We start from the raw sequence: 27,388 nt of genomic DNA on the forward strand, positions 1-27,388 counted from the left end.
AATCCACGACTACAGACAGTTGGTCTCAAATCCTGCACACTCCACTCAGTACAGCCTTGCACTCTTGCTAACATGGCTACCGGCACATTTTTCATGAACTGCTGAGCTGCAGAATTTAAATCCAAACCAAGCTGCATCACCTAAGAACTGCACAGTTGACTTGCCCTTCAGTGGTCAGTCGTAACAATGGATGTAACACGTGAGGAACAGTATGCTGCTTTCAAATTTTGTTTCCATCTCAAAAAAACATAAGATGAAGCATATGATAGGTTATAAGAGGATTGATCTTCAAATTCAAATGTGCATTTCATCAAATGGGGACTACTTTGAAAGGGACCATAAAAATATAGATGATTAATAAAGGTATGTTGTAAAAAAAAAATCTGATCATTCTTTACTGAACAGCCCTCATACATATTTATATGAAATAACATAATGAATATATAAATAAAACTCACCTGAAATTTTCTGTTTAAGGATATGTGCTTCTTCGTTAAGACTACAGCAGGATATTTCTGATAATTTTAGTTTCTTCTTGAGGTCTAGGTAAAAAATCCAAACAGATTAATATATAGGAAAATCCTGTTATAATGAATATTGTTTTAATGAAAAGTGTTCTATAACAAAAATATTTCTAGGATCTGTTTGACTTCTCTTATTATCTGTGCTTTGTAAGTCTCATTTGAACAAAGCAGTTTTAACAAAAAATTCAGTACAACGCTAGGGCCTATAGGCCCTAGCGTTGTACTGAATATAGGCCCTATAGTCCCTATATTCAGTACAGGCCCTATCTATAGGCCCTACTACCTATAGACAGATGCAAAATGTAATGAAAATATTTTTCTAATTGAGCTCCTCAACAATATTATGCATCTAGAATAAGGAAGGAATTCTTCTTATATCTTGTCAGTGGCAGCCGTCTTTATTTTGCTTTTACAAATGCAACTTTGTATAGTGATCAGACACCCATTCGGTTTCTGTATTTGTATGCATCATATCATATTGTATGATGTTCGGGATTCCCCAACTTGAGAGTAGGACAGGAGGGATAGGCCCCACCGTTTACCCATATACAGTGGTCAAAAGTTGTTAGTCGATTAATTTCAATTCAAGTTTGTTCATATTCAAGTTTTATCAAAACAGTAATCAACATGCAAAAATGTATTTGTTTATTATTGCTATTTGTATTTAAAATTAAATTAATAAATATTTTAGTTAAAAATGGATGAAAAGAGAAAGGGAAAGAGTGGAACCAGAAAAAAGAACAATGGAGAAAGCAAAAGAACAAGCACTCAATAAATTACCTAAATTAGATCATTTCTTTACAACACACACAGTAAAGAATTATGTCCAGAAGAAGGTAAAGAAAAGACCAGTATTGAATTGAAAAGTGCGGAAAAGAATGCTGCTGGTGTAAATATATCTGCAGATTATTTAAATCAAGCAGGGTCATCAAATGAAAACAATTCAACAATAATAGCTTTGTCTTCGTTGGGAAATTAGTGTTGAATGCACTGCACAGTTTATTCCCTCAAATGATCTTGAAGAATACATGGACATCAACATTTCCTGATGAAACAAAAAGAAACATTACGACCACACCTTGAGTACTGTATGGGAAATACAGTACTCAAGGTGTGGCCTGACCTCTCAGAGACCTAAAAGACCATTTCCAAGGGATCTTGAACAACAAAACAGAAGTTTTAGTGACACGTCAGAGCCACAAACGAGGAACTGGACCAACTTTATGGTCCAGTTCCTCATTTGTGGCTATGCTACCATGGACTATGGGATTGAAAAAAAATCTATCTTTTGGGATAAAAACTCAGTGTTTCTAAATATCATATCAAGGCATGTGCTATACATGAAATGTGGTAAAGAATGCAATGATTGATAAAGACCCTGAGGATCAAGTAAGATCCTCACTTTGGAAAATGGCACTAGAACAGTTATTTCAGATAACACTTACGATGGCTAAAAATTCTTTAGCATTTCGCAGTAATTGGGAAGGATTTTGGAAGATTACAACGGCAATTTTTTATTGTAAGTCCATTTACTTTCTTACTATGATGACGTAATGAAACAAATTATTAACAAGTCATCTGGTTCAGTAACTTATTTAAACCCCACTATCAAAAATGGGTTAGAATGTTTAGGTACCAAATTAACAAAAGAATTAACACTCAAAATTAATTAAGCACCACTCTATTCACTAATTTTACATACTACACGAGATCTCAAAAAAGCAGCTTAAGTGTTATTGTACAACATCAACGGAGTATAAACTTGAATAACATCTATACAGATATAACTATGTATTTAACATCACCGTAGTAAGGAGCATTATGGCTTTTACTGCTTTTTTAGCATTAGCATAAGTAGAGGCATATGATGCAAGAAAGCAAGCTTATGCAGCATCAGCCAAAAAAAAAAAAAAAAAAAAAAAAAAAAAAGCTCCCATTTCACCCCTTCATTCGTTCCAAATACCTGTCCAGCTCAGCCTTAAATTTCTTTAGGCTAACATCTTCCACAACAAAGGATGGAAGTCTGCTCCACCAACCAACTGGCTGCTGGCTAAAGGCAGACTTCTGCGCATCTATCCTACATCTGCCTTTCTTCAATCTGAATTTATGCCCTCTCAGGTGATTATTCTGAGCAGGAAGACGAATCCCATCAGCACTGAGCATGCTCAAACCATTCAAGGCTTTAAACACCTCTATCAGATCACCTCGCCAGTGCCTAGTCTCCAGACACAGTGATTTACAAAACTTAAGCCTTTCTTCATAAGAGCAACCCTTTGTTCCATTCACTAATCATGTTACCCTTCTCTGTACTCATTCCAACAGCTCTACATCCTTCTTAAAATGAGGCCTCCAGACCTGTATACAGTACTCTAGGTGTGGCCTGACCATTGCCTTATACAAGGGAATAATCACCTCCTTATCCCTGCTAGAAAAATTCCTGTATATCATTGACAAGACTCCAGGAACTACTCTTGCAGACCATCTGCACTGCTCAGAAAACTTCATATCTGCCTGCACAATTACCCCCAGGTCCTTTTTCATTCTCTACCCCTGTCAGTGTAGTATCACAGAGTTGATACGTTATTCAGGGGTTACTGCTTCCCATATGTAGTACTTTATATTTGTCAATGTTAAACTTCATTTGCCACCTCTCAGCCCATCTGCTCAACTTTTCTAAATCCTGTTGCAGCAGTGTACTGTCATTATTGTCCTTAACAACCCTGACAACCTTGTTATCGTCTTGAAACTTGGACATTAAGCTTGATATGCCATGATCAATATCATTTATAAATACAGAAAACAACAATGGACCCAACACTGAACCGTAAGGGACTCCACTAATAACATTAGTCCACAAAGAGCAGTGTCCATTGATTAACACTCTCTGTCTTCTCACTCTCAACAATCCCTTTATCCATAGCAGCAATTTGCCTCCAATGCCACACTGCTCCAATTTGTGCAGCAGTCTTCCATGTGCAATGGAATCAAAGGCCTTTCTAAGATCGAAATATATGATATGAAAGTTATCCTTTGCATTTAGTTCCTTTGTGACTATGTCATAGTATCCAATCAATTTAATTAGACAAGATGTCCCCTTAACAAACCCATGTTGTGTCCGAGCTGTAACTGAAGTCTTGTCTAGATGATCCTGCAATGCTTCTTTAACCAGTGCCTCCATTAACTTCCCTGGAATAGAAGTTAAACTAACAGGTCTCTAATTACCTGTGTCTCCCTTTGATCCTCCTTTGTGGATTAGGGTCACATTTGCACATCAGGCGAGGTACCATGTGTACCTCCCCTGAGTCTAGGGAAGCTCTCATAATTATGGCTAAGGGTTTGCTTACTTTCTTTGCTGCCTCCTTTAATATAACTGGATAGATCCCATCCACCCCAGGTGCCTTTCTTGTATTTATCTTCAACAATTTCTCCTCCACTTTCCTCTCAGTTATTACAAAATCAACTAGCTCACTGCCAGAGTTTAACTCACTTCTGGCATTCCCCTCCCTGAATAACTCCTCATGTGTGAATGTAGATGCAAAATACTCATTTAGTTTGTTAGCCACCTGTCCAGGATGATCAACAGTTGAACCATCAATATCCAGTGGACCAATCTGATTCATCCCTTTCCTTCTAGAATTTACATAGATAAAGAACTCTTTGCTGTTTTTCTTTGCATCCTTTTCCAAAGATTTCTCATAATCTGCCTTTTCCTTCCTAATCTGCTTTGTGACTTGGTTACAGACCAGCTTATATCTATCATAGGCTTCCATGTCACCCATTAATTTATATGTATCCCATGCATTTTTCTTCTCTGCCATATGTCTCATTAGTTCATCCCATTTCGGCCTAAACCTTGAACAATATTTCTTAATTGGTATGTAAAGCCTAGTAGCTTCCAAGATAAATTCTTTGAATGCTTCCCATTTTGAATTTGCTGTTGGTAACATCATCAGTTGGTCCCATCGTATAGAATTGAAATACTGTCTCAGACCACCATAGTCGCCTTTACAAAAGCAAAAATCCTTCCCTGATGGTAGTTATCTCTTTGAGTAAATCCCACTTCAATACACTGTGATCACTGCCCCCAGTGGTTTCTTTATCTGCAGATTCTTAATGCATGAAGAAACACTATTGATAATCAGATCAAAAGTATTACTCCCTCTAGTTGCCTTCCGAACATGCTGATGTAGAAAACAATCATCCAATAAATTCACAAAAGCCTTGCTAGTGTGTGAGTGACCAACCCACAAATTCCAGTCAATATCTGGGAAACTAAAATCTCTCATTATAAGGCTCTCTGATTTACTGGCCCACTCTGTTTCCCTGTACAGTTTCTTATTATACTCATCAGAGTCATTAGGCCTAAAACACACTCCTACTCTCAATTTTGATTTCCCAATGCTTATGTCACACCAAACTGACTCGGCACTGCATTGTCCAGCGATGTCGACTGGCTTCACTTCCTTGGATTTTATGTATTTCATAACTAATAGCATAACCCCTCCTCCCTTCCTATCCTGTCTATCCATACTGTAGACATTGTACGCCCCAAATCCCAGTTCTGCATTCCTTATATCTGTGTGATACCACGTCTCTGATATCCCAACAATATCTGCCTCTGATGTTTTGAGCAATACCTCAAATTCATCAAATTTATTTACCAAACTAGCATTGGTGTATACATAAGTATACATGCACCTGTTCCTATTCCTAGCTACCCTAACACAACCCATGTTTCTACTTGTACCACAATGACTCCCAGAGTCTTTGAAATACCCTGCATCTTTTTTTTTTTCCAGGCTGCTGCTCATTCCAATAGAAGCAGTGCAAGAATCACTTTCACCTCTGCCAGTGGCTACGGTTAATCTATTAGTCCTTGTATCCTCCTAAGTTAGCAGTTTTCTGACCCACCTAACACTGCCTCGACAGCAATAGCAAATATTCTTGCACCCTTTCTATTTAAGTGTATCCCAACCCTGAAGAAGCAGTCTCTCCTGTTAACAAGTACAGACCAGGCTGAAAAAAGTTCTACCCTTTGAGCCTTGCACAGTATTTCCAGGGTTGAATTGATCAACAAGGTTCTCATCATATACTCCCTCCTATCATGTCTGGGCAGAATTCCAGACACTTTCAAATTCAACCCTAATTCAACGGCTTTTTTAGAACAGTGACCTGTTCTTGTTGAGTAAATCTGCAGAACTCTTTCTCTTAATGTCATTAGTTCCAATGTGTTCAACAATATCACCTTTTGTGCCCTTAAAAGATGATATCTGCTCTACAACATCATCAACCTTTGCCCCTGGAAGACATACCCTGGTCTCGTTAGACCTATTCTTTTTATATACCATGTTTCCCTGTTTCCCTGACAATAGAGTCACCAACAACTACTAGTTCCTGTGGGACCAGCCCATTCTGCCTTGGGAGTTGCCGCCGTGTTGCCTGATGATCAAGTGTAAGCTCTGGCGTTGATGTGGGCAGCTGATAGCTTGATGTGCCCCTCAATTTAGATCCTTCGAGGGCATCCACCCTGTCCTTCAAGCTCTCATATAGGCCCATAATAACTCTTTTGCCGTAAAGCCTACATACAAACAAACAAGCATTGTACGACATGTTCACATAATTCGCACACGAAAATGAAAAATCCAAAGATTTTGAAATTTGCGAAACATTTTTAGGATTTTATGACAGGAATGATCATTTGGCAGAAATGGTAACGGATAATATAATGAAAATATTACTTAAACAAAATATTCCCATTGAAACAAATGTTATAGTCAGGGATATGATGGGGCTAATGCCATGAGTGGGGTTTATAATAGTGTGCAGTCACGTATTAAAAGGATCCAATCAAATGCAGAGTACATTCATTGTGCAAGTCACAATTTAAATTTAGTTATTAATAATTGCGTAAACTGTAATAATATTTCATCATTTTTTGACATTCTTCAGATTTTGTATAGTTTTTTTGGAAATAGTACAAAAAGATGGGAACCTCTTTCTAAATTTAGTGGGGAATCTGAAGTTACATTAAAATAACTCAACCCTACTTGCTGTTCTGCTAGATTACAGCCTATAACAGCTGTAAAAGTTCGTTTTAGCATTAGCATTAGTCGAGACATACGATGCAAGAAAGCAAGCTTGTGCAGCATAATCCAAAAAAAACAACCCATTTCATCCTTCCATTCATTCTAAATGCCTGTCCAGCTCAGTCTTAAATTTATTAGGCTATCAGCTTCCATTTTGTGGATATTATAAAAGCTTCGACAGAAATGAATCTTAAATAAACTAAAAAAGCAGACCGAGATGAAGCACATGGAATAATGAAGCAAATGGTGACATTTGATTTAATTTTCATTTGTACATTTTTGAATAACACGATGTGTGAAATTAATAATGCTTCAAAAGCTCTACAGAAGCATGATATAGACCTCGATGAATGTACTTCTGTATTGGATCGAGTCAGTAAAAATTTACAATACATTCGAAATTCACACAAACAGATTTTAGACTATGATTATATATATGAATCTTAACAAATTGCCAAGGAGTTCGGGGCAGATCCAAAAGCCAGTGAAGACAACGTAGAACTAAAAGACAGTATGATGAACTAGCTTCAGATTTTTTGTTTGATAATAGAGATCAGTTTTTTAAAATCAGTGTTTTTTCTGTGTTTAGGACAAAATTATAATACAAATTAAAAATCGTTTAAAAGTATGAAGTTAGTAAAAAATTATTTTGCATTACTAGAACCAAAAAAAATAATTAATATGTCAAATGCTGATATATTAAGTAAGTGTGAAAATCTCATAAAAAAGTATTCATCTGTACTTTCCCCCCAACTGCTAATTCAATATTGAAATTTAATCACACTTATTAAACAAGATTTATCAGCAGACATGTCTATCAGATAATTTTTTATTTGACTTTTCAGAAATTTTTTACTTTACTTATGTTATTTTTTACCCTGCCAGCTGCCTCTGCCGAAAAAAGATTATTTAGTAAATTATGAATAATAAAAGATTATAAAAGAAATGCTTTTCGTCAAAGTAGACTGTGCAATCTTGCAATGTTGCCTATTGAGCATAAATATGCCAGTAAAATGGATTTTATTAATGATTCTGCGTAAAAGTGCTAAAAGTGCTCATTTCGAGGGTACAGCTCTAAAACGGTGTTCGCAGGCCGGCCGCTAGTTAGTACACCGGACCGAACCTATTGGTAACTCTCTAGGAGGCTTCCGAATCAGCTAGTGTATAATCTTGCTACCTCTACTCTGCCAGATAGTGACTGGAGGGAGTCCGAGTAGTGTGTATGCGGGGAGCATTGTCGAGGCCACATTATGTCAAGGATCTGGGTATATTCTTACCACACGTACGCCATATCCAAAAATTTCACTACTTCATACAGCATGTCCCACTCACTTTTTCTTACTATTGAATACACCATGAATTGTCAAACTAATAGAGCAAGCTTATCTGCGAAAAGATATAAACCTCCCAAGGACTTCCTAATTCATTTCACAAATATACGTGGTCTTAATTCTAATCTCAACGATGTCCATTTCCACTTGCAGTCTGCCAAACCCCATGTACTTTTTCTGACAGAATCTCAGTTATCGGTTGATTCATCTACTGCTCATCTCAGATGCCCAAATTATTCACTGTATGATTCCTTTCGCCTAAAAGGTGGTACTTGTGCATATGTCCGTTTTGATATTCCCTGTCAGAGACTTGGCAATTTGGAATCTCCTCTCTTTGATCTTCTCTGGCTTAAAATCTCTCTACCTCATTGTGTCAAATTCATCTGTTGTCTCTACCGTTCTCCCAACTCCACTAATCACTTGGAGCTCTTTGACTTCCTCTCTTTGCAACTTGACTTTCTTCAATCCAACTTTCCTAACAGTGAGGTAATTTTCCTTGGTGGTTCACAACTCCAGCTGGCTTCCGTTTTCTAGTCACACCGACCCAGCAGGTCGAGATGCTGAGGCCTTTGCAATTACTAATGACCTAGCACAGATTGTTCATTTACCTACAAGAATACCAGACAATCCTAATCATACAGCCAATACGTTTGATCTTTTTCTCACAAACAACCCTTCTAAGTACACGGTCGAAAAGAGAGGTCCTTTCGGCACTCCAGATCACAACTTGGTGATTGTTTCTTCTCCAATGGAACCTTTATCTCATGGCTATTCCCAACCTTGTGTTGCTTGGCATTACAAGAATGCAAAATGGGATGACCTGCAAGACTTCTTTTCTTCTTTTCATTGGTCGGATTACTGTTTCAAAACTTCTGATGTCAACGTTTGCTCAGATCGTGTCAGTGAAATTATTCTTGCAGGAATGGAATCCTTTATCCCACACTCCACTTTAAAATCTCGTCCTTTATCTAAACCTTGGTTTTCCTATAAATGTGCTAAGGCTGTTCAAGAAAAGAATGTTGCATATCGTAATTGGCTTATTTCTAATTCTTCAGTTTCATTTTCTGCCTGCACCAAAGCTCGCAACAATTGTAAAGCAGTTATTAATCTGTCCAAACTAGAGTTTGAACATACTAAGAGTAGAAAACTTGCTTCTTGCCCTAATGGTAGCCGAGCATTCTGGTCTCTTGCCAAAGCTATTGGCCGCTAATTTTGCCCATCTCTACTCCCACCTCTGTCCAAACCAGATGGTTCTGTTGTCACTTCAGCCAAGGATAAAGCTGACCTGCTAGCATCCCATTTCTTCCAGCTCATGTATTAATGATATTGGTAAAACACCTACCACCATTCCCAACACGCTCCATTCAATGCCTCCTGTGGTCTTTCGTCAAAAGGATATCAGAAGGATTTTGATGAATCTTGACGCTAAGAAAACTCCAGGTCTGATGGTATTGCTCCACTTGTTCTCAAAACCTGTGCTCCTGAACTTACTCGTATTCTTTGCCGCCTTTTTTTCACTTTCTTATTCCAAAGGTGTTTTTCCTTCTGCTTGGAAATTTGCTCATATCCAGCCAGTTCCTAAAAAGGGTGACAAATCCCTCCCACCCAATTATCGTCCCATTGCAATTACTTCTACTCTTTTTAAAGTAATGGAGAAATCAATTAACTGCCAACTCTTAAACTACCTAGAAACCTTCCATCTGATCAACGATCACCAGTATGGATTCCGTCAGTGTCGATCCACTGGTGATATTCTGGCTTATGTTACCCATTTATGGACTAATTCAATGGAAATATTCGGTGAAACACAAGTAGTTGCTCTTGACATCTCAAAGGCTTTTGATCGTGTTTGGCATAAAGGTCTTCTAAACAAGCTTCCATCTTATGGTTTGCCAACTGTTTTTAGTAATTGGTTATCCAGTTTTCTCTCTGATCGCTCACTGAGAGTGACTTCTCCACTAATGCCGGTGTCCCCCAAGGTTCGGTTCTTTCCCCCACTCTTTTCCTCTTGTATATCAATGACCTTCTTCCATTGACTGGAAATCCTATCCATAGTTTTGCCGATGATAGCACATTGCATTCAACTTTCCATTTTGAGAAACCTTGTCCTGCTCAATCAGCTTCAACTTATCGAAAATCTGCTACCAATTCCTTAAATGCCGATCTTCAGGTAATTCTCCAGTGGGGCAAAGACAACTTAGTTGATTTCAACCCTTCTAAAACTCAGTCTTGTCTTATATCTCGCAAAAAGGATTCTTCTGCTCCTATGCTTATCTTTAGTGACACTCCGATTTCTAGGCAAAATTATATATCTCTTTTGGGGATTACCCTGACTTCTAGTCTCTCTTGGCACAAGCACATTACAAATATTGCTTCCTCTGCATCTAAAAAACTTGGTTTTCTCTTTCGCTCTCGGCGTTACTTTTCTTCCAAACAGCTGCTCACTCTGTATAAATTGCAAATCCGCCCTGCCATGGAATATTGTTCCCACATCTGGGATGGTGCCCCCAAAACCTCCCTCAGGCTTCTTGATTCCATTCAGAAGAGGGCAGTTAGGTTAATTAATGATTCATCCCTAACAGAGTCTCTCCACTCGCTTTCTCATAGACGCACTGTTTCTGCTGCATGCCTCTTCTACAGATACTTCCATGGGCACTGTTCTTCTGAATTGGCTTCTATAATTCCTGCTCTCTCTTTCAAAACAGTCCGAACACGTGCCGCCATCAATAAACATCCATTTACTGTCCAACTTCAAACCCACAGAACCAACTTTTCATCTTCCTCATTTATTCATTCAACTGCCGTTTTCTGGAACAACCTTCCTTCATACGTATTTCCTGAAAATTGCAATCTACAGAAGTTCAAGTTCAATGTCAACAAATATCTTCTTTCATCTTCTCAACCTCCAACCCAAGCACGGTACTAAGTACTATAGGTTCTAATACCTCTCGTGTTTGGGGTTCACATAAAAAAAAAAAAAAAAAGTAACATTTTAACTTTTTTTGTAAATTTATTAGTTATAATATAATTTTTTATGTTTGTCAAGTTGTATTTAATAATTGTATCATATTGTATATTTATCAAATATCATACTGTATATTTATCATATATCATATGTATATATGTATATTTAATACAATAAAATACATCATATTGTATATTTAATGCCAAATAGGCGAAAGCCTGCTGTAATCATTCTTTCTGCAATAAGCAGGGCTCTGCTGTAGTCAATTTTCTCTTCCCAAGCATCTCGTGAGATGCATGAATACTCTTCCTATGATTAAAGCCAGCCCCTTTTAAAATCAGCCATGTGGTCAGCAATGGCATACCACCACATTATCTGATGCCACAGAGACCACAACAAAAACAACTCCAAAAATTGCAGTTAATCAGATCCCGGATGCCACTGTGTGCCCTGCAAAATTAAATTTAAGAAAGAAGAGGGTAAACTTGGCCACATGGAATGTAAAAAGTTTAAAAGAAAGCAAGATGGATATTATTATTATTATTATTATTATTATTATTATTGTAATTATTATTATATTTATTGTAAACAAATTTATTATTATTATATTTATTGTAAACGAATTCTCTTGATAAATAAAATTGTATTGTTTTGTATTGTATTGTATTATATTGTATTATTATTATTATTATTGTTATTATTAGCTATATGGTGCAAGGAAGCCGAGGCTTATGCTGCACAAGCAAAAAAAAAATTCTGAAATACTCCCAGAGACAGAGAGAGAGAGTGTCCGAAGCAGAAAGGAATCACCAAGAAAGAAAGAGAAGAAGGCTCAAGGGGAAGAATTTTTTTCAGCCTGGACTGTACTTGTTAACAGGAGAGATTGCTTCTACAGGGATGGGATACACTTAAATAGAAAGGGTGCAAGAATATTTGCTGATGCTATCGAGGCAGTGTTAGGTGGGTCGGAAAACTGCTAGCTTGGGGGGGGGACAAAGACCAATAGATTGACAGTAGCCACTGGCAGAGGTGAAAGAGATTCTTGCACTGCTTCTATTAGAATGAGCAGAAGCCTGAAAAACAAGATGCATGGTATTTCAGGGACTGCTGGGAGCCATTGCGGTACAAGTAAACACATGGGATGTGTTAGGGTAGCTAAGAATAGAAACAGGTGCAGGTATACTTGCGTGTACACCAATGCTAGGAGTTTAGTAAATAAATTTGATGAATTTGAGGTATTGCTCAAAACATCAAAGGCAGATATTGTTGGGATATCAGAGACGTGGAGTCACACAGATATAAGGGATGCAGAACTGCAATTTGGGGAGTACAACGTCTACAGAAAGGATAGACAGAATAGGAAGGGGGGAGGGGTTATGCTATTAGTTAAGAAACACATAAAAACCAAGGAAGTGAAGCCAGTCAACATCGCTGGACAGTGCAGTGTTGAGTCAGTTTGGTGTGACATAAGCATTGGGAGATCAAAATTGAGAGTAGGAGTGTGCTATAGGCCTAATGACTCTGATGATTATAATAAGGAACTGTACAGGGAAATAGAGTGGGCCAGTAAATCAGAGAGTCTTATAATGGGAGATTTTAACTTCCCAGATATTGACTGGAATTTGGGGGCTGGTTACTTACACACTAGCAGGGCTTTTGTGGATTTATTGGATGATTGTTTTCTACATCAGCATGTTCGGGAGGCAACTAGAGGGAGTAATACTCTTGATTTGATTATCAGCAGTGATTCTTCATGCATTAAGAATCTGCAGATAAATGAACCACTAGGTGGCAGTGATCACAGTGTGCTGAAGTGGGATTTACTCAAAGAGGAAACTACCATTAGGGGTAAAGGGAAGGGTTATTGCTTTCGTAAAGGTGACTATGATGGTCTGAGAGAGTATTTAAATTCGATACAGTCAGACCAACTGATGATGTTACCAACAGCAAATTCAAAATGGGAAACATTCAAAGAACTTATCTCGGAAGCTACTAGGCTTTACATACCAACTAAGAAATATTGTTCAAGGTTTAGGCCAAAATGGATGTCAGATGAACTTAATGAGGCATATGGCAGAGAAGAAAAATGCATGGGATACTTACAAATTAACACATGACACAGAAGCCTATGATAGATACAAGTTGATATGCAACCAAGTTACAAAGGAGGTTAGGCAGGCAAAGGCAGATTACGAGAAATCCTTGGCAAGGGATGCAAAGAAAAACAGCAAAGAGTTCTTTACTTATGTAAACTCTAGAAGGAAGGGGATGAATCAGATTGGTCCACTTGATATTGATGGGTCAACTGTTGATGATCCTGCTCAGGTAGCTAACAAACTAAATGAATATTTTGCATTGACATTCACACATGAGGAGTTATTCAGCAAGGGGAATGCCAGAGGTGTATTCAACTCTAGCAGTAAGCTACAGAATCTTGAAATAACTGGGAGTAAAGTGGAGGAGAAACTGTTGAAGATAAACACAAGAAAGGCACCCGGGGTGGATGGGATCTATCCAGTTATATTAAAGGAGGCAGCAAAGGAAGTAAGCAAACCCTTAGCCATAATTATGAGAGCTTCCTTGGACTCAGGGGAGGTACCCATAGACTGGAAATGTGCAAATGTGACCCCAATTCACAAAGGAGGATCAAAGGCTGACACAAGTAATTATAGACCTGTGAGCTTAACTTCTGTTCCAGGAAAATTAATGGAGGCACTGGTTAAAGAAGCACTGCAGGATCATTTAGACAAGACTTCAGTTATAGCTCAGACACAGCGTAGTTTTGTTAAGGGGAAGTCTTGCCTGACCAACTTGATTGGATACTATGATGCAGTCACAAAAGAACTGGATGCAGGGAATAACTTTGATATTATATACTTGGATCTTAGAAAGGCTTTTGATACTGTTGCACATGGAAGACTGCTACACAAATTGGAGCAGTGTGACATTGGAGGCAAATTGCTGCTATGGATAAAGGGGTGAATAGTAATATGGTAACTAATTTTTTTATTTATGTACTGATGAGCTAGTCCCAAGAGTAAAGTCTATAATTATTGATAATTTATAAATATTATTTTATTATAACACACACACATATAAGTCTGCATATTGCAAGTTATCTTGTGTTGATATTTGCAGGCTATCACTTTACTGTAAAAATAGCTGGTACTATTCATTCCAATTTGTAGATGATAAATATAGTCTTTGAACACATTTATCTCACAAAAAAAAAAAATTATATATATATATATATATATGGGTATATAATAAATATAATATAAGTCTGCAGCCATTGTCAATTCACTGTAGGACGGAGGTCTTCTTAACAAATCATGTTGAGGGAAAAATAGACCAGGGGCTCAAAACCCTGATTGCTAAATACAGTCGATCTGCCAACCCACACTGGACCAGAGAACAAAATAATACAGTATATATCCAGTAATTAGAATTTTAATGACAAAGGATGAAGCTTTCAGAGCAAATGGATCCCTTCCTCAGCAAATGTATACAGATTATAACAGAATATGAACGTTAGAGATAAAATTTTAATAGATACAAGGGCTGGCGGTGCTCTGATGCATGCATGGCTGCGAGATTGAACATTCATCTGCTAGATTGGCATTCATTGTTGGTACACCGACTTGTGTGGGTTTGCTGCCAGCGTTTATCAAGACTGTTGATTCCAAGATAGGGTGTAGCTTCCTGCCCTTGCAGCCATTCAAGGTTTTTGAATTGCATAATATGTTCAACGATTCTAGCCAAAGACGGTGGAGGAAGTGCTGGGATTGGTCGACCACTTCGTAATTGCATTTAGGGATAAGGTCATAGTGGGCCGACCAGAAATGTTCCGCGATTGCGGAGTGGTCAGTGTCACCAAGGGGAATGATCTGCCATGCTCTGCAAAGCAGTCTTGAAGGCGTCTCGAGCTCTTCCCTATATAGCCACAATCTTTGCAAGTTGTGCTTATACCACTCTGCTACGCAAAAAAGGGGTGATTGGATTTTTCATGTTGAAAACTAGAGAAAACTACAAGATAGGGTGTAGCCTCCTGCCCTTGCAGCCATTCAAGGTTTTTGAATTGCATAATATGTTCAATGATTCTAGCCAAAGGCGGTGGAGGAAGTGCAGGGATTGGTCGACCATTTCGTAATTGCATTTAGGGATAAGGTCATAGTGGGTCGACCAGAAATGTTCCGCGATTGCGGAGTGGTCAGTGTCACCAAGGGGAATGATCTGCCATGCTCTGCAAGGCGGTCTTGCAGGCGTCTTGAGCTCTCCCCTATATAGCCACAATCTTTACAAGTTAGCATTAGCATTAGCAGAGGCATATGTTGCAAGAAAGCAAGCTTATGCAGCATCAGCCAGAAAAAAAAATAAAAATTCCATTTCACCCCTCCGTTCGTTCGAAATACCTGTCCAGCTGAGCCTTAAATTTATTTAGACTATCAACTTCCACAACAAAGGAAGGTAGAAGTCTGTTCCACCAACCAACTACCCGCTGGCTAAAGACAAATTTCCGGACATCTATCCTACATCTGTCTTTCCTCAATTTGAATTTATGCAATCTCAGGTGATTATTCTGAGCAAGAGGCAGAATCCCATCAGCATTGAGCATGCTCAAACCATTCAAGGCTTTATACACCTCTATCAGATCACCTTGCCGGTGCCTAGTCTCCAGACACAGTATACCACTCTGCTACGCAAAAGAGGGGTGATTGGAGTTTTCATGTTGAAAACTCCAATCACCAAGAATAGAAACAGGTCCATGTATACCTGCATGTACACCAATGCTAGGAGTTTGGTAAATAAATTTGATGAATTTGAGGTATTGCTCAAAACATCAAAGGCAGATATTGTGGGGATTTCAGAGACGTGGTGTCACACAGATATAAGGAATGCGGAACTGGAATTTGGGGAATACAATGTGTATAGAAAGGATAGACAGGACAGGAGGGGAGGAGGGGTTATGCTATTAGTTAAGAAACACATAAAGTCCAAGGAAGTGAAGCCAGTCGACATCGATGGACAGGGCAGTGTCGAGTCAGTTTGGTGTGACATAATCATAGGGAAATCAAAATTGAGAGTAGGAGTGTGCTATAGGCCTAATGACTCTGATGAGTATAATAAGATATTGTACAGGGAAATAGAGTGGGCCAGTAAATCAGAGAGTCTTATAATGGGGGATTTTAATTTCCCAGATATTGACTGGAATTTGTGGGTTGGTCACTCACACACTAGCAAGGCTTTTGTGGATTTATTGGATGATTGTTTTCTACATCAGCATGTTCGTGAGGCAACAAGAGGGAGCAATACTCTTGATCTGATTATCAGTAGTGATTCTTCATGCATTAAGAATCTGCAGATAAATGAACCACTAGGTGGCAGTGATCACAGTGTGTTGAAGTGGGATTTACTCAAGGAGGTAACTACCATCAGAGGTAAAGGGAAGGGTTTTTGTTTTCGTAAAGGCGACTATGATGGTCTGAGACAGTATTTAAATTCTATACAGTGGGACCAACTGATGATGTTACCAACAGCAAACTCAAAATGGGAAGCATTCAAGAAACTAATCTTGGAGGCTACCAGGCTTTACATACCAACTAAGAAATATTGTTCAAGGTTTAGGCCTAAATGGTTGTCAGATGAACTAATGAGACATGTGGCAGAGAAGAAAAATGCATGGAATACATACAAATTAATGGGTGACATGGAAGCCTATGATAGATATAAGTTGGTCTGTAACCAAGTCACAAAGGAGATTAGGCAGGCAAAGGCAGACTACGAAAAATCCTTGGCAAAGCATGCAAAGAAAAACAGAAAAGAGTTCTTTACCTATATAAACTCAAGAAGGAAAGGGATGAATCAGATTGGTCCACTGGATATTGATGGTTCAACAGTTGAGGATCCTGCTCAGGTGGCTAACAATCTAAACGAGTATTTTGCATCTACATTCACGCATGAAGAGTTATTCAGGAAGGAGAATGATGTAGGTAAAGTAAACATTGGCAGTGAGCTGGATGATTTTGTAATAACTGAGAGGAAAGTGGAGGAGAGATTGTTGAGGATAAACATAAAAAAGGCACCTGGGGTGGACGAGATCTATCCAGTTATATTAAAGGAGGCAGCAAAGGAGGTAAGCAAACCCCTATCCATAATTATGAGAGCTTCTTTGGACTCAGGGGAGGTAACCTTAGACTGGAGATGTGCAAATGTAACCCCAATTCACAAAGGAGGATCAAAGGCTGACACAAGTAATTATAGACCTGTTAGTTTAACTTTTGTTCCAGGTAAATTAATGGAGGCACTGGTTAAAGAAGCACTGCAGGATCATCTAGACAAGAATTCAGTTATAGCTCAGACGCAGCATGGTTTTGTTAAGGGCAGGTCTTGGATGACCAATTTGATTGGATACTATGATGTAGTCACAAAAGAACTGGATGCAGGGAATAACTTTGATATTATATATTTGGATCTTAGAAAGGCTTTTGATACTGTTGCACATGGAAGACTGCTGCACAAATTGGAGCAGTGTGGCATTGGAGGCAAATTGCTGCTATGGATAAGGGGATGGTTGAGTGGCAGAAGACAGAGAGTGGTAATCAATGGACACTACTCAACGTGGACTAATGTTATTAGTGGAGTTCCTCAGGGTTCAGCGTTGGGTCCGTTGTTGTTTTCGGTGTTTATGAATGATATTGATGATGGGATATCAAGTTTAATGTCCAAATTTGCAGATGATACAAAGGTTGGCAGGGTTGTTAAGGACACCACTGACGCTATGCTGCTGCAACAGGATCTGGAAAGGTTGAACAGATGGGCTGAGAGGTGGCAAATGAAGTTTAACATTGACAAATGTAAAGTACTACATATGGGAAACAGTAACCCCAGAGCAACGTATCAACTCTGCGGTACTACACTGACAGTGGTGGAGAATGAAAAGGACCTGGGGGTAATTGTGCAGGCAGATATGAAGTTCTCTGAGCAGTGCAGACGAGCTGCAAGAGTTGCTCATGGTGTCTTGTCAATGATATACAGGAATTTTTCTAGCAGGGATAAGGAGGTGATTATTCCCTTGTATAAGGCAATGGTTAGGCCACATCTTGAGTACTGTATACAGGTCTGGAGGCCTCATTTCAAGAAGGATGTAGAGCTGCTGGAACGGGTACAGAGAAGGGCAACAAGATTAGTGAATGGAGCAAAGGGTTGCTCTTACGAAGAAAGGCTTAAGTTTTGCAAATTACAGAGTCTGGAGACTAGGCACCGGCGAGGTGATCTGATAGAGGTGTATAAGGCTTTGAATGATTTTAGCATGCTCAATGCCAATGGGATTCTTCATCTTGCTCAGAATAATCAGCTCAGAGGGCATAAATTCAAATTGAGGAAGGACGGATGTCGGATAGATGTGCGGAAATTTGCCTTTGGCCAGTGGGTGGTTGGTTGGTGGAACTGACTTCCATCACTTGTTGTTGAAGTTGATAGCCTAAACAAATTTAAGGCTCAACTGGACAGGTATTTCGAGCGAACGGAGGGGTGAAATGGAGTGGTGTGTTTTTTTTTGGCTGATGCTGAATAAGCTTGCTTTCTTGCATCATATGCCTCTACTAATGCTAATGCTAATGCTAACAACAAAGGAAGGTAGAAGTCTGTTCCACCAACCAACTACCCGCTGGCTAAAGACAAATTTCCGGACATCTATCCTACATCTGTCTTTCCTCAATTTGAATTTATGCCCTCTCAGGTGATTATTCTGAGCAAGAGGCAGAATCCCATCAGCATTGAGCATGCTCAAACCATTCAAGGCTTTATACACCTTTATCAGATCACCTTGCCGGTGCCTAGTCTCCAGACGCAGTATACCACTCTGCTACGCAAAAGAGGGGTGATTGGAGTTTACATGTTGAAAACATGAGAACGTAAGCTCCTACCAGGTAATTGTATGCATTTTATGTGGTATTCCCGAAGATTTATACGAGGATTTTCGAGATCTGGTCTGACATGCCTGGATAGTAGGGAATAATGGCGGTAGGCATATTGTCATGTGGGGATGATAGCCTTGGGCGGGTTCTAATCTCTTACACTTGTAGTAAGCACTTGTCTAATATATGGGTTGGGTAACCACAATTGACCAGGTCAGTTTTTACTCTGGAAATCTCTGTACATCTAGCTTTCTCTGAGCTGGAATGGCTCCAAGCTCGGGAGAATAGAGTGCATGCTATGCTGTTGAGATAACAAGGGGTGTGGCCTGCACCACATTGGCTTACAGTATACTGAAGTTTCCAGGTGTATGCCCACTTGCTTCATTAGAACATCTAAGAATGGAAGGGACCTGTCCACTTCTAGTTCTAAAGTGAACTGGATGAATAGTGATAAAGAATTGAGGTATTCTAATACTTGTCATCCCACGTGGTTCAGTGTTGCCTCTGAACTACGTGGGTTGTTGTTATTTGGTTTTTAGGAGCATTAGCAACTAAGGCCATATTGCTCTGGGATATGCGGTGGTCATTCCCTGGCCTTTCCGCATCCTCCATATTTGGTGGTGACGGGCTCAAACCCCGGTCTAATCAAGAAGCGTGTGCTACGCACTGCTGCTCCTTTCCACCTGGCTACGGAGGCGCCAACTATGTGGGATGACGGTGAAGATGTCATAGACATATCTGCACCATACTGTAATAGGTACAGGCCGGCTCAGGAATATTTGTTTCTGTAATTCCTCCATAGCAATATTGGCCATGACAGAGCTGACAGGGGCACCCATAGCTGTCGCATGTACCTGCTTGTACAGGGAATCCCTGAAGGTAATGACACTGCCTGACAAACATAGATTGAGGGCAGTACAGATGTTCTCTGTGGATAGCGATGTTCTGCTCGGTAGGTTTGAGTCATTCTCCAGAAGTCACTTGGTGCAGTTAACGGCCTATTGGACTGGAATCGATGTAAACAGGGACACGACATCGACCAACATCATAATCTTGCTGTCAGCGATTGAAAGTTCTTTAATTAAGCGAATGGACTCATTGCCTCATATGTAGGCATATTGTAGCAGAACACAATAGGCTGGAGAAGAATGCCTTGCTTGTGAACCTTAGGTAAGCCATAAAACTGCAGAAGTTGGCAGTCCATGGCATTACAATTTTTTTTTGCACTGTACTGATATTTTTGTTAGAATAATATTCATTAAAATTAATAATTTGACATAAAATACCTAATAAATTGGCAGGGGGGCAGAAATAAATTTTATTATACTGAATATTTCAGTTACTCGGAAATATTCAGGGATATTTCAATCGACATCTTCTAGATATATATATTAGGAAATATCAATTCACATCTTACTGAATAAAATAAATAAAAAAAAAAGGTAGACTGTGTCTTAATTTAAATCCAGCATTCTGAATTCCAATTTTTTTAGAGAGGTAGTAGTCTTTACCTAAACGAAGGTCATTATCACTAAGAATATGGCTCCAGCCAGTGCCACTGCAGTGGTCTGATGATTAGCAGGTCTTCTTTTCACTAGAGTGCCCATTCCATATTCCACAATTTCTTTTAACATAGGAGGTAGACTGACAACCCCAGGAGTAACAAAAAATACTATGTCCTTGAAAATCCCACTATTAGTAATTCTTAACCCTGTAATTGTACACCTATCAAAAACTTATACCGTTGTTATCTGGGGTACTGGTACCCCAATTAAAAAACAAAACACACTACTTGCTGAAAATATTTTAATTAAAACTTTAAATCCTGGTGATATTAAAATATAAACATTTTATTTACAAAAAAACCTAGAAATTAAATTCAATTAACACATTCAGAACATATATATATTTTTTGATGTTCTGAGCAGATGAACTTAGCATTAGCATTAGCATTAGCATTAGTAGAGGCATTTGATGCAAGAAAGCAAGCTTATGCAGCATCAGCCAAAAAAAAAAAAAAAAAAAACCACTTCCACTTCACCCCTCTGTTCGTTCAAAATACCTGTCCAGCTGAGCCTTAAACTTATTTAGGCTATCAACCTCCACCACAAGGGATGGAAGTCTGTTCCACCAACCAACCACCTGCTGGCTAAAGGCAAATTTCTGCACGTCTATCCTACATCTGTCTTTCCTCAATTTGAATTTATGCCCTCTCAGGTGATTTTTCTGAGCTAGAGGAAGAATCCCATCAGCATTGAGCATGCTTAAACCATTCAAGGCTTTATACACCTCTATCAGATCACCTCGCTGGTGCCTAGTCTCCAGACCCTGTAATTTGCAAAACTTAAGCCTTTCTTCGTAAGAGCACCCCTTTGTTCCATTCACTAATCTTGTTGCCCTTCTCTGTACTCGTTCCAGCAGCTCTACATCCTTCTTGAAATGAGGCCTCCAGACCTGTATACAGTACTCTAGGTGTGGCCTGACCATCGCCTTATACAATGGAATAATCACCTCCTTATCCCTGCTAGAAAAATTCCTGTATATCATTGACAATACTCCATGAGCTACTCTTGCAGCCCGTCTGCACTGCTCAGAGAACTTCATATCTGCCTGCACAACCACCCCCAAGTCTCTTTCATTCTCTACCACTGTCAGTGTTGTACCACAGAGTTGATGCGTTGCTCTGGGGTTGCTGTTTCCCATGTGTAGTACTTTACATTTGTCAATGTTAAACTTCATTTGCCACCTCTCAGCCCATCTGCTCAACCTTTCCAGATCCTGTTGCAGCAGCATAGTGTCAGTAGTGTCCTTGACAACCCTGCCAACCTTTGTATCGTCTGCAAACTTGGACATTAAGCCCGATATACCATCATCAATATCATTTATAAATACAGAAAACAATAATGGACCCAACACTGAGCCCTGAGGGACTCCACTAATAACATCAGTCCACGATGAGCAGTGTCCATTGATTACCACTCTCTGTCTTCTCCCCCTCAACCACCCCTTTATCCATAGCAGCAATTTGCCTCCAATGTCACACTGCTCCAATTTGTGTAGCAGTCTTCCATGTGCAACAGTATCAAAAGCCTTTCTAAGATCCAAGTATATAATATCAAAGTTATTCCCTGCATCCAGTTCTTTTGTGACTGCATCATAGTATCCAATCAAGTTGGTCAGGCAAGACTTCCCCTTAACAAAACCATGCTGTGTCTGAGCTATAACAGAAGTCTTGTCTAAATGATCCTGCAGTGCTTCTTTAACCAGTGCCTCCATTAATTTTCCTGGAACAGAAGTTAAGCTCACAGGTCTATAATTACTATAATTACTGTGCCAGAAGTTTGCTCATTGCAAACTTCTGGCACAGTTTGCAATGAGCGTGACTTTTGCAGTCCTTATTCCTCTGGAAAGATGCATATCTTCCTGCTGATCAATCAGGATTTTGAATCCTAGTAGGTGGTGCATCTGCTAGCATTGGAGTGGTGACTGCAAACATGGGGCTTCCAGGCAAGCTAAAATCCGTGGCTTTACAAGTTCCCGAGCTAGGGCTTTTAGGAAAGATCGTCTATCCCCAAATTCTTTCTCGTTCTGATTTTTTGATTCTTTTATTGGGACAAGAACATTGATTCCTGCTATGCCAAGCAAATTATAAAAAAAACTGCAAAGGCCAGTGGTTCATTTTTCTGGAGCATATCTAAAAGTGGCACACACAAGTCTAACACATCATCTCCTCCTCTAGCATAGTCATAATACTCTATTGTTTCAGTTGAACTATATTCGGTTTGTCACCTTTAGGGTGCATTGATGATAACAGCAATGCAAGTTTAAATTTTTTTGTTTGGATGACAATAAGAGAACAGTGTTAAAAAATATTAAAATGTTACCTTGCACTATTATTACACAAGAGTACTGGGGTTCCCAAATTCTGCTTTCTACTTCAATAGCTAGTGATCTCTTCACAAGCTTATCGCAACCTGCTAACTAAAGGTTGAAACTACAAGGACACTTGCTTCTCTAGTGCAATATAGCTAGGAGTGTTTAAACTAAGATATGGCTTGGATCAAAGTACTGCAAAAACCTTGGGAGGTGCATTATGGCCACAGAAGCCGATGCGCCAACAACTACAAAAAAAAACTAAAATATATCAGCAGGATACTTCAAGACCCCCCCCCCCCAGGTAGCATTCCAGGGTTAAGTGTCTGTTTTAAACTAAATCCAAACCACCTTCTGGATCATACAAAACATAAGCACCAATGAATCTATTTTATCTTGTACTCTCATCCATTCTAAAAAAAAAAAAGAATGTATCAGTAATCATACTGAGCACAAGCAGTTTTACAAACAACCAGAACTATTGAGAGACTGTATGATATTTTAAAATGAAAATGGATTACTTCATGTGGAGAGCACACACAAGTTCAAAATTATGGTGAAAATGCATATCACTGAAATTAGCATTAGCATTAGTAGAGGCATTTGATGCAAGAAAGCAAGCTTATGCAGCATCAGCCAAAAAAAAAACCCACTTCCACTTCACCCCTCTGTTCGTTCAAAATACCTGTCCAGCTGAGCCTTAAACTTATTTAGGCTATCAACCTCCACCACAAGGGATGGAAGTCTGTTCCACCAACCAACCACCCGCTGGCTAAAGGCAAATTTCCGCCCGTCTATCCTACATCTGTCTTTCCTCAATTTGAATTTATGCCCTCTCAGGTGATTTTTCTGAGCTAGAGGAAGAATCCCATCAGCATTGAGCATTCTTAAACCATTCAAGGCTTTATACACCTCTATCAGATCACCTCGCTGGTGCCCAGTCGCCAGACACTGTAATTTGCAAAACTTAAGCCTTTCTTCGTAAGAGCACCCCTTTGTTCCATTCACTAATCTTGTTGCCCTTCTCTGTACTCGTTCCAGCAGCTCTACATCCTTCTTGAAATGAGGCCTCCAGACCTGTATACAGTACTCTAGGTGTGGCCTGACCATCGCTTTATACAATGGAATAATCACCTCCTTATCCCTGCTGGAAAAATTCCTGTATATCATTGACAATACTCCATGAGCTACTCTTGCAGCCCGTCTGCACTGCTCAGAGAACTTCATATCTGCCTGACAACCACCCCCAAGTCCCTTTCATTCTCTACCACTGTCAGTGTAGTACCACAGAGTTGATATGTTGCTCTGGGGTTGCTGTTTCCCATGTGTAGTACTTTACATTTGTCAATGTTAAACTTCATTTGCCACCTCTCAGCCCATCTGCTCAACCTATCCAGATCCTGCTGCAGCAGCATAGTGTCAGCATAGAGTCTGCAAACTTGGACATTAAGCCCGATATACCATCATCAATATCATTTATAAATACAGAAAACAATAATGGACCCAACACTGAGCCCTGAGGAACTCCACTAATAACATCAGTCCACGATGAGCAGTGTCCATTGATTACCACTCTCTGTCTTCTCCCCCTCAACCACCCCTTTATCCATAGCAGCAATTTGCCTCCAATGTCACACTGCTCCAATTTGTGTAGCAGTCTTCCATGTGCAACAGTATCAAACGCCTTTCTAAGATCCAAGTATATAATATCAAAGTTATTCCCTGCATCCAGTTCTTTTGTGACTGCATCATAGTATCCAATCAAGTTGGTCAGGCAAGACTTCCCCTTAACAAAACCATGCTGTGTCTGAGCAAAACTGAAGTCTTGTCTAAATGATCCTGCAGTGCTTCTTTAACCAGTGCCTCCATTAATTTTCCTGGAACAGAAGTTAAGCTCACAGGTCTATAATTACTTGTGTCAGCCTTTGATCCTCCTTTGTGAATTGGGGTCACATTTGCACATCTCCAGTCTATGGGTACCTCCCCTGAGTCCAAGGAAGCTCTCATAATTATGGCTAAGGATTTGCTTACTTCCTTTGCTGCCTCCTTTAATATAACTTAATAAATTCATCAATTGCCTTTATTTTTGAATAAACTGTCCACCCTGTTGTTGTTATTTGGTTTTTAGGAGAATTAGTAACTAAGGACATATTGCTCCAGGGATATGCGGGGGTCATTCCCTGACCTTTCCGCAGCAGGTGGTCACGAGCTTGAACCCCAGTCTAATCAAGAAGCGTGTGCTATGCACTGCTGCTCTTGCCCACTTGGCTACGGAGGTGCCCTGAACAATTTGGTTTTAAAGTTATGAAACACAGATATTTATGATATGTGTTTATTTTTCAATTATTGTAAGAAATATTTGAATGAATTTCATATTTTGTCAAGAGTACAAGTAGTTTCTTGCAGTTCCCTTCCCCTCTAAAAATAAAGAGGCTAAAAATACAGTGTATATGAAACTATGTATATAATGCTGAGCTTTAACAGGCAATAAATAATTATATTTTGGATATTTTTATATCATTATATTCACTGTCCCTCAATTAATCACATTACTGACTAACGAATTGTTGGACAGATATATGTAAACCTAAACTGTATGCCTTACCATTTAGAATTTGTTGATTTCTTTCTTGTTCATAACCTTTTGACTCCAGACTTCTTTCCTGAAAGTAGGAAGGATTTTTACGTTACAAGAAACATTAGGATTCATTAAAGGTAAGGTTGGCTTGTTTAGAATTTCTTTCTAAGTAACTAAGGCATCATTATAAATTGTGTCTATGAACAGTATATATTTTAAGGCTGTTTGTTTACCTTGTGGGATACAAAATGTGAGACTGCAGCACTCTCCACTACATCACCAAAACATAAGCAAGAATATAGAGTACTAAATGTTAGTTTATGTACAGACCTATATGGTCCTATATGGTTTACTATAGGACCAACATGGTAATATCATTACTGCTTAGGAAAACAGAAAATTAGCATTAGTGTTAGCATAGGCATATAATGCAAGAAAGCAACCTTATACAGCATCAGTCAAAAAAAAAAAAAAAATTTCACCCATCCCTTCACACCAAAAGTTTTATGCTATCAACTTGCACAACTACAGATGGAAGTTTGTTGCAGCAATCGACTATTCGCTGGCTAAAGGCAAATTTTTGCACATCTATTCTACAACTATCTTTTCTCAATTTGAGTTTATGCTTCCTCCGGTTCATAATCTGAGCAAGAGAAAGAATCCTGTCAGCATTGAACCTGCTCAAACCATTCAAGTTCTTATACACGTCAATGAGATCACCTCACAGGTGCCTAGTCTCCAGATGCTGCAATTTGCAAAGCTTCATTCTTGGTAAGACTTCCCCTTTGTTCCCCTCACCAGTCTTGTTGCCCTTCTCTGTACTCGTTCTAGCAACTCTCATTCTTTCCTAAAATGAGGCTTCCAGACCTGTATGCAATACTCAAGGTGTGGTCTGACCATTGCATTATACAAAGGGATAATCACCTCCTTATCCCTGCTAGCAACATTCCTTTATATCATTGACAAGACCCAATGAGGTGGTCAGGCAGCATGTCTGCACTGCTCAGAAAACTTCATATCTGACTGCACAATTACCCCCAGGTCTTTTTCATTCTCCACTACCCTGAGTGTAGTATCACACGGTTGGTACATTTCTCTGGGATTACTGCTACTCATATGCAGTACTTTGCATTTGTCAATGTTAAACTTCAGTCTGCCCAACTTGTCTAGAACCTGTTGCAATAGCATACTGTTATTACTGTCATTAACAACCCTGCCACCCTTTGTATCATCTGCAAACTTGATATACCTTCATCAATATCATTGATAAATTTGCAAAATAACAATGGAGCACCGAATCCTGGGGGACTCCATTAATTACATTAGTTCACAAAGAGCTGTGTCTATTGATTACCACTCTCTGTCTTTTCCCACTCAACCATCCTTTTATCCATTGTAGTAACTTGCCCTTAATGCCATACTGCTCCAATTTGAAAAGTAGTCTTCCACGTGCAACGGTATCAAAAGCTTTCCTGAAATCCAAGTACATGTATATGATATCAAAATTATTTTTTACATCCAGTTTCTTTGTGACCACATCATAATATCCAATCAAATTTGTCAGACAAGATTCCTCTTAAAAACCGATGTTGCATCTGAATTATTACTGCAGTCTTGTGTAAATGATCCTGCAATGCTTCTTTCCAGTGACTCCGTTATTTTCCCTGGAACAGAAGTTAAACTAAAAGGTGTGTAATTACTGGTGTTACCCTTTGATCCCTCTTTGTGGTGCCTCCATAGCCAGGTGGGCTGGAGCAGCAGTGCGTAGCACACTCTTTCTTGATTAGACCGGATTTCAAGCCCGTGACCACCAAATACGGAGGATGCGGAAAGGATTAGGGAATGACCACTGCATATCCCTGGAGCAATATGGCCTTAGTTGCTAATGCTCCTAAAAACCAAAACAACAACAACAACAACAACAATCCCTCTTTGTGAATTGGAGATACAGTTGTACATTTCTAATGCTAAACCATGTAAGAAATATAACAAAGTATTGCTGAAGTTAAGATGCATTTCTTCTCCTTTTTATCAAGCCACAAAATTAAATAAAAATAAGAAAGGATAATGCAACACTCATCAACAGTGCAAACAGATTACCCAATAGAAGGAAAT

At 39.2% G+C, this 27,388-nt stretch overlaps 1 protein-coding gene across 1 annotated transcript in view; it reads right to left on the reverse strand.

The window, feature by feature from the left end:
* LOC150089294 (uncharacterized) overlaps positions 1 to 27,388 on the reverse strand; it is a 610,558-nt gene that overhangs the window by 186,566 nt on the left and 396,604 nt on the right. The window contains exons 6-7 of the mRNA XM_090389936.1: positions 25,301 to 25,358; positions 459 to 542 (exon numbers count right to left, since the gene is read on the reverse strand). Coding sequence (XP_090246062.1) covers positions 459 to 542; positions 25,301 to 25,358 — 142 coding nt within the window. The remainder of the gene's footprint in view (positions 1 to 458; positions 543 to 25,300; positions 25,359 to 27,388) is intronic.

The sequence above is a fragment of the Mastigoproctus giganteus genome, chromosome 2, assembly GCF_048544385.1.
Source record: "Mastigoproctus giganteus isolate SK-2022 chromosome 2, ASM4854438v1, whole genome shotgun sequence".
NCBI lineage: Eukaryota > Metazoa > Arthropoda > Arachnida > Uropygi > Thelyphonidae > Mastigoproctus > Mastigoproctus giganteus.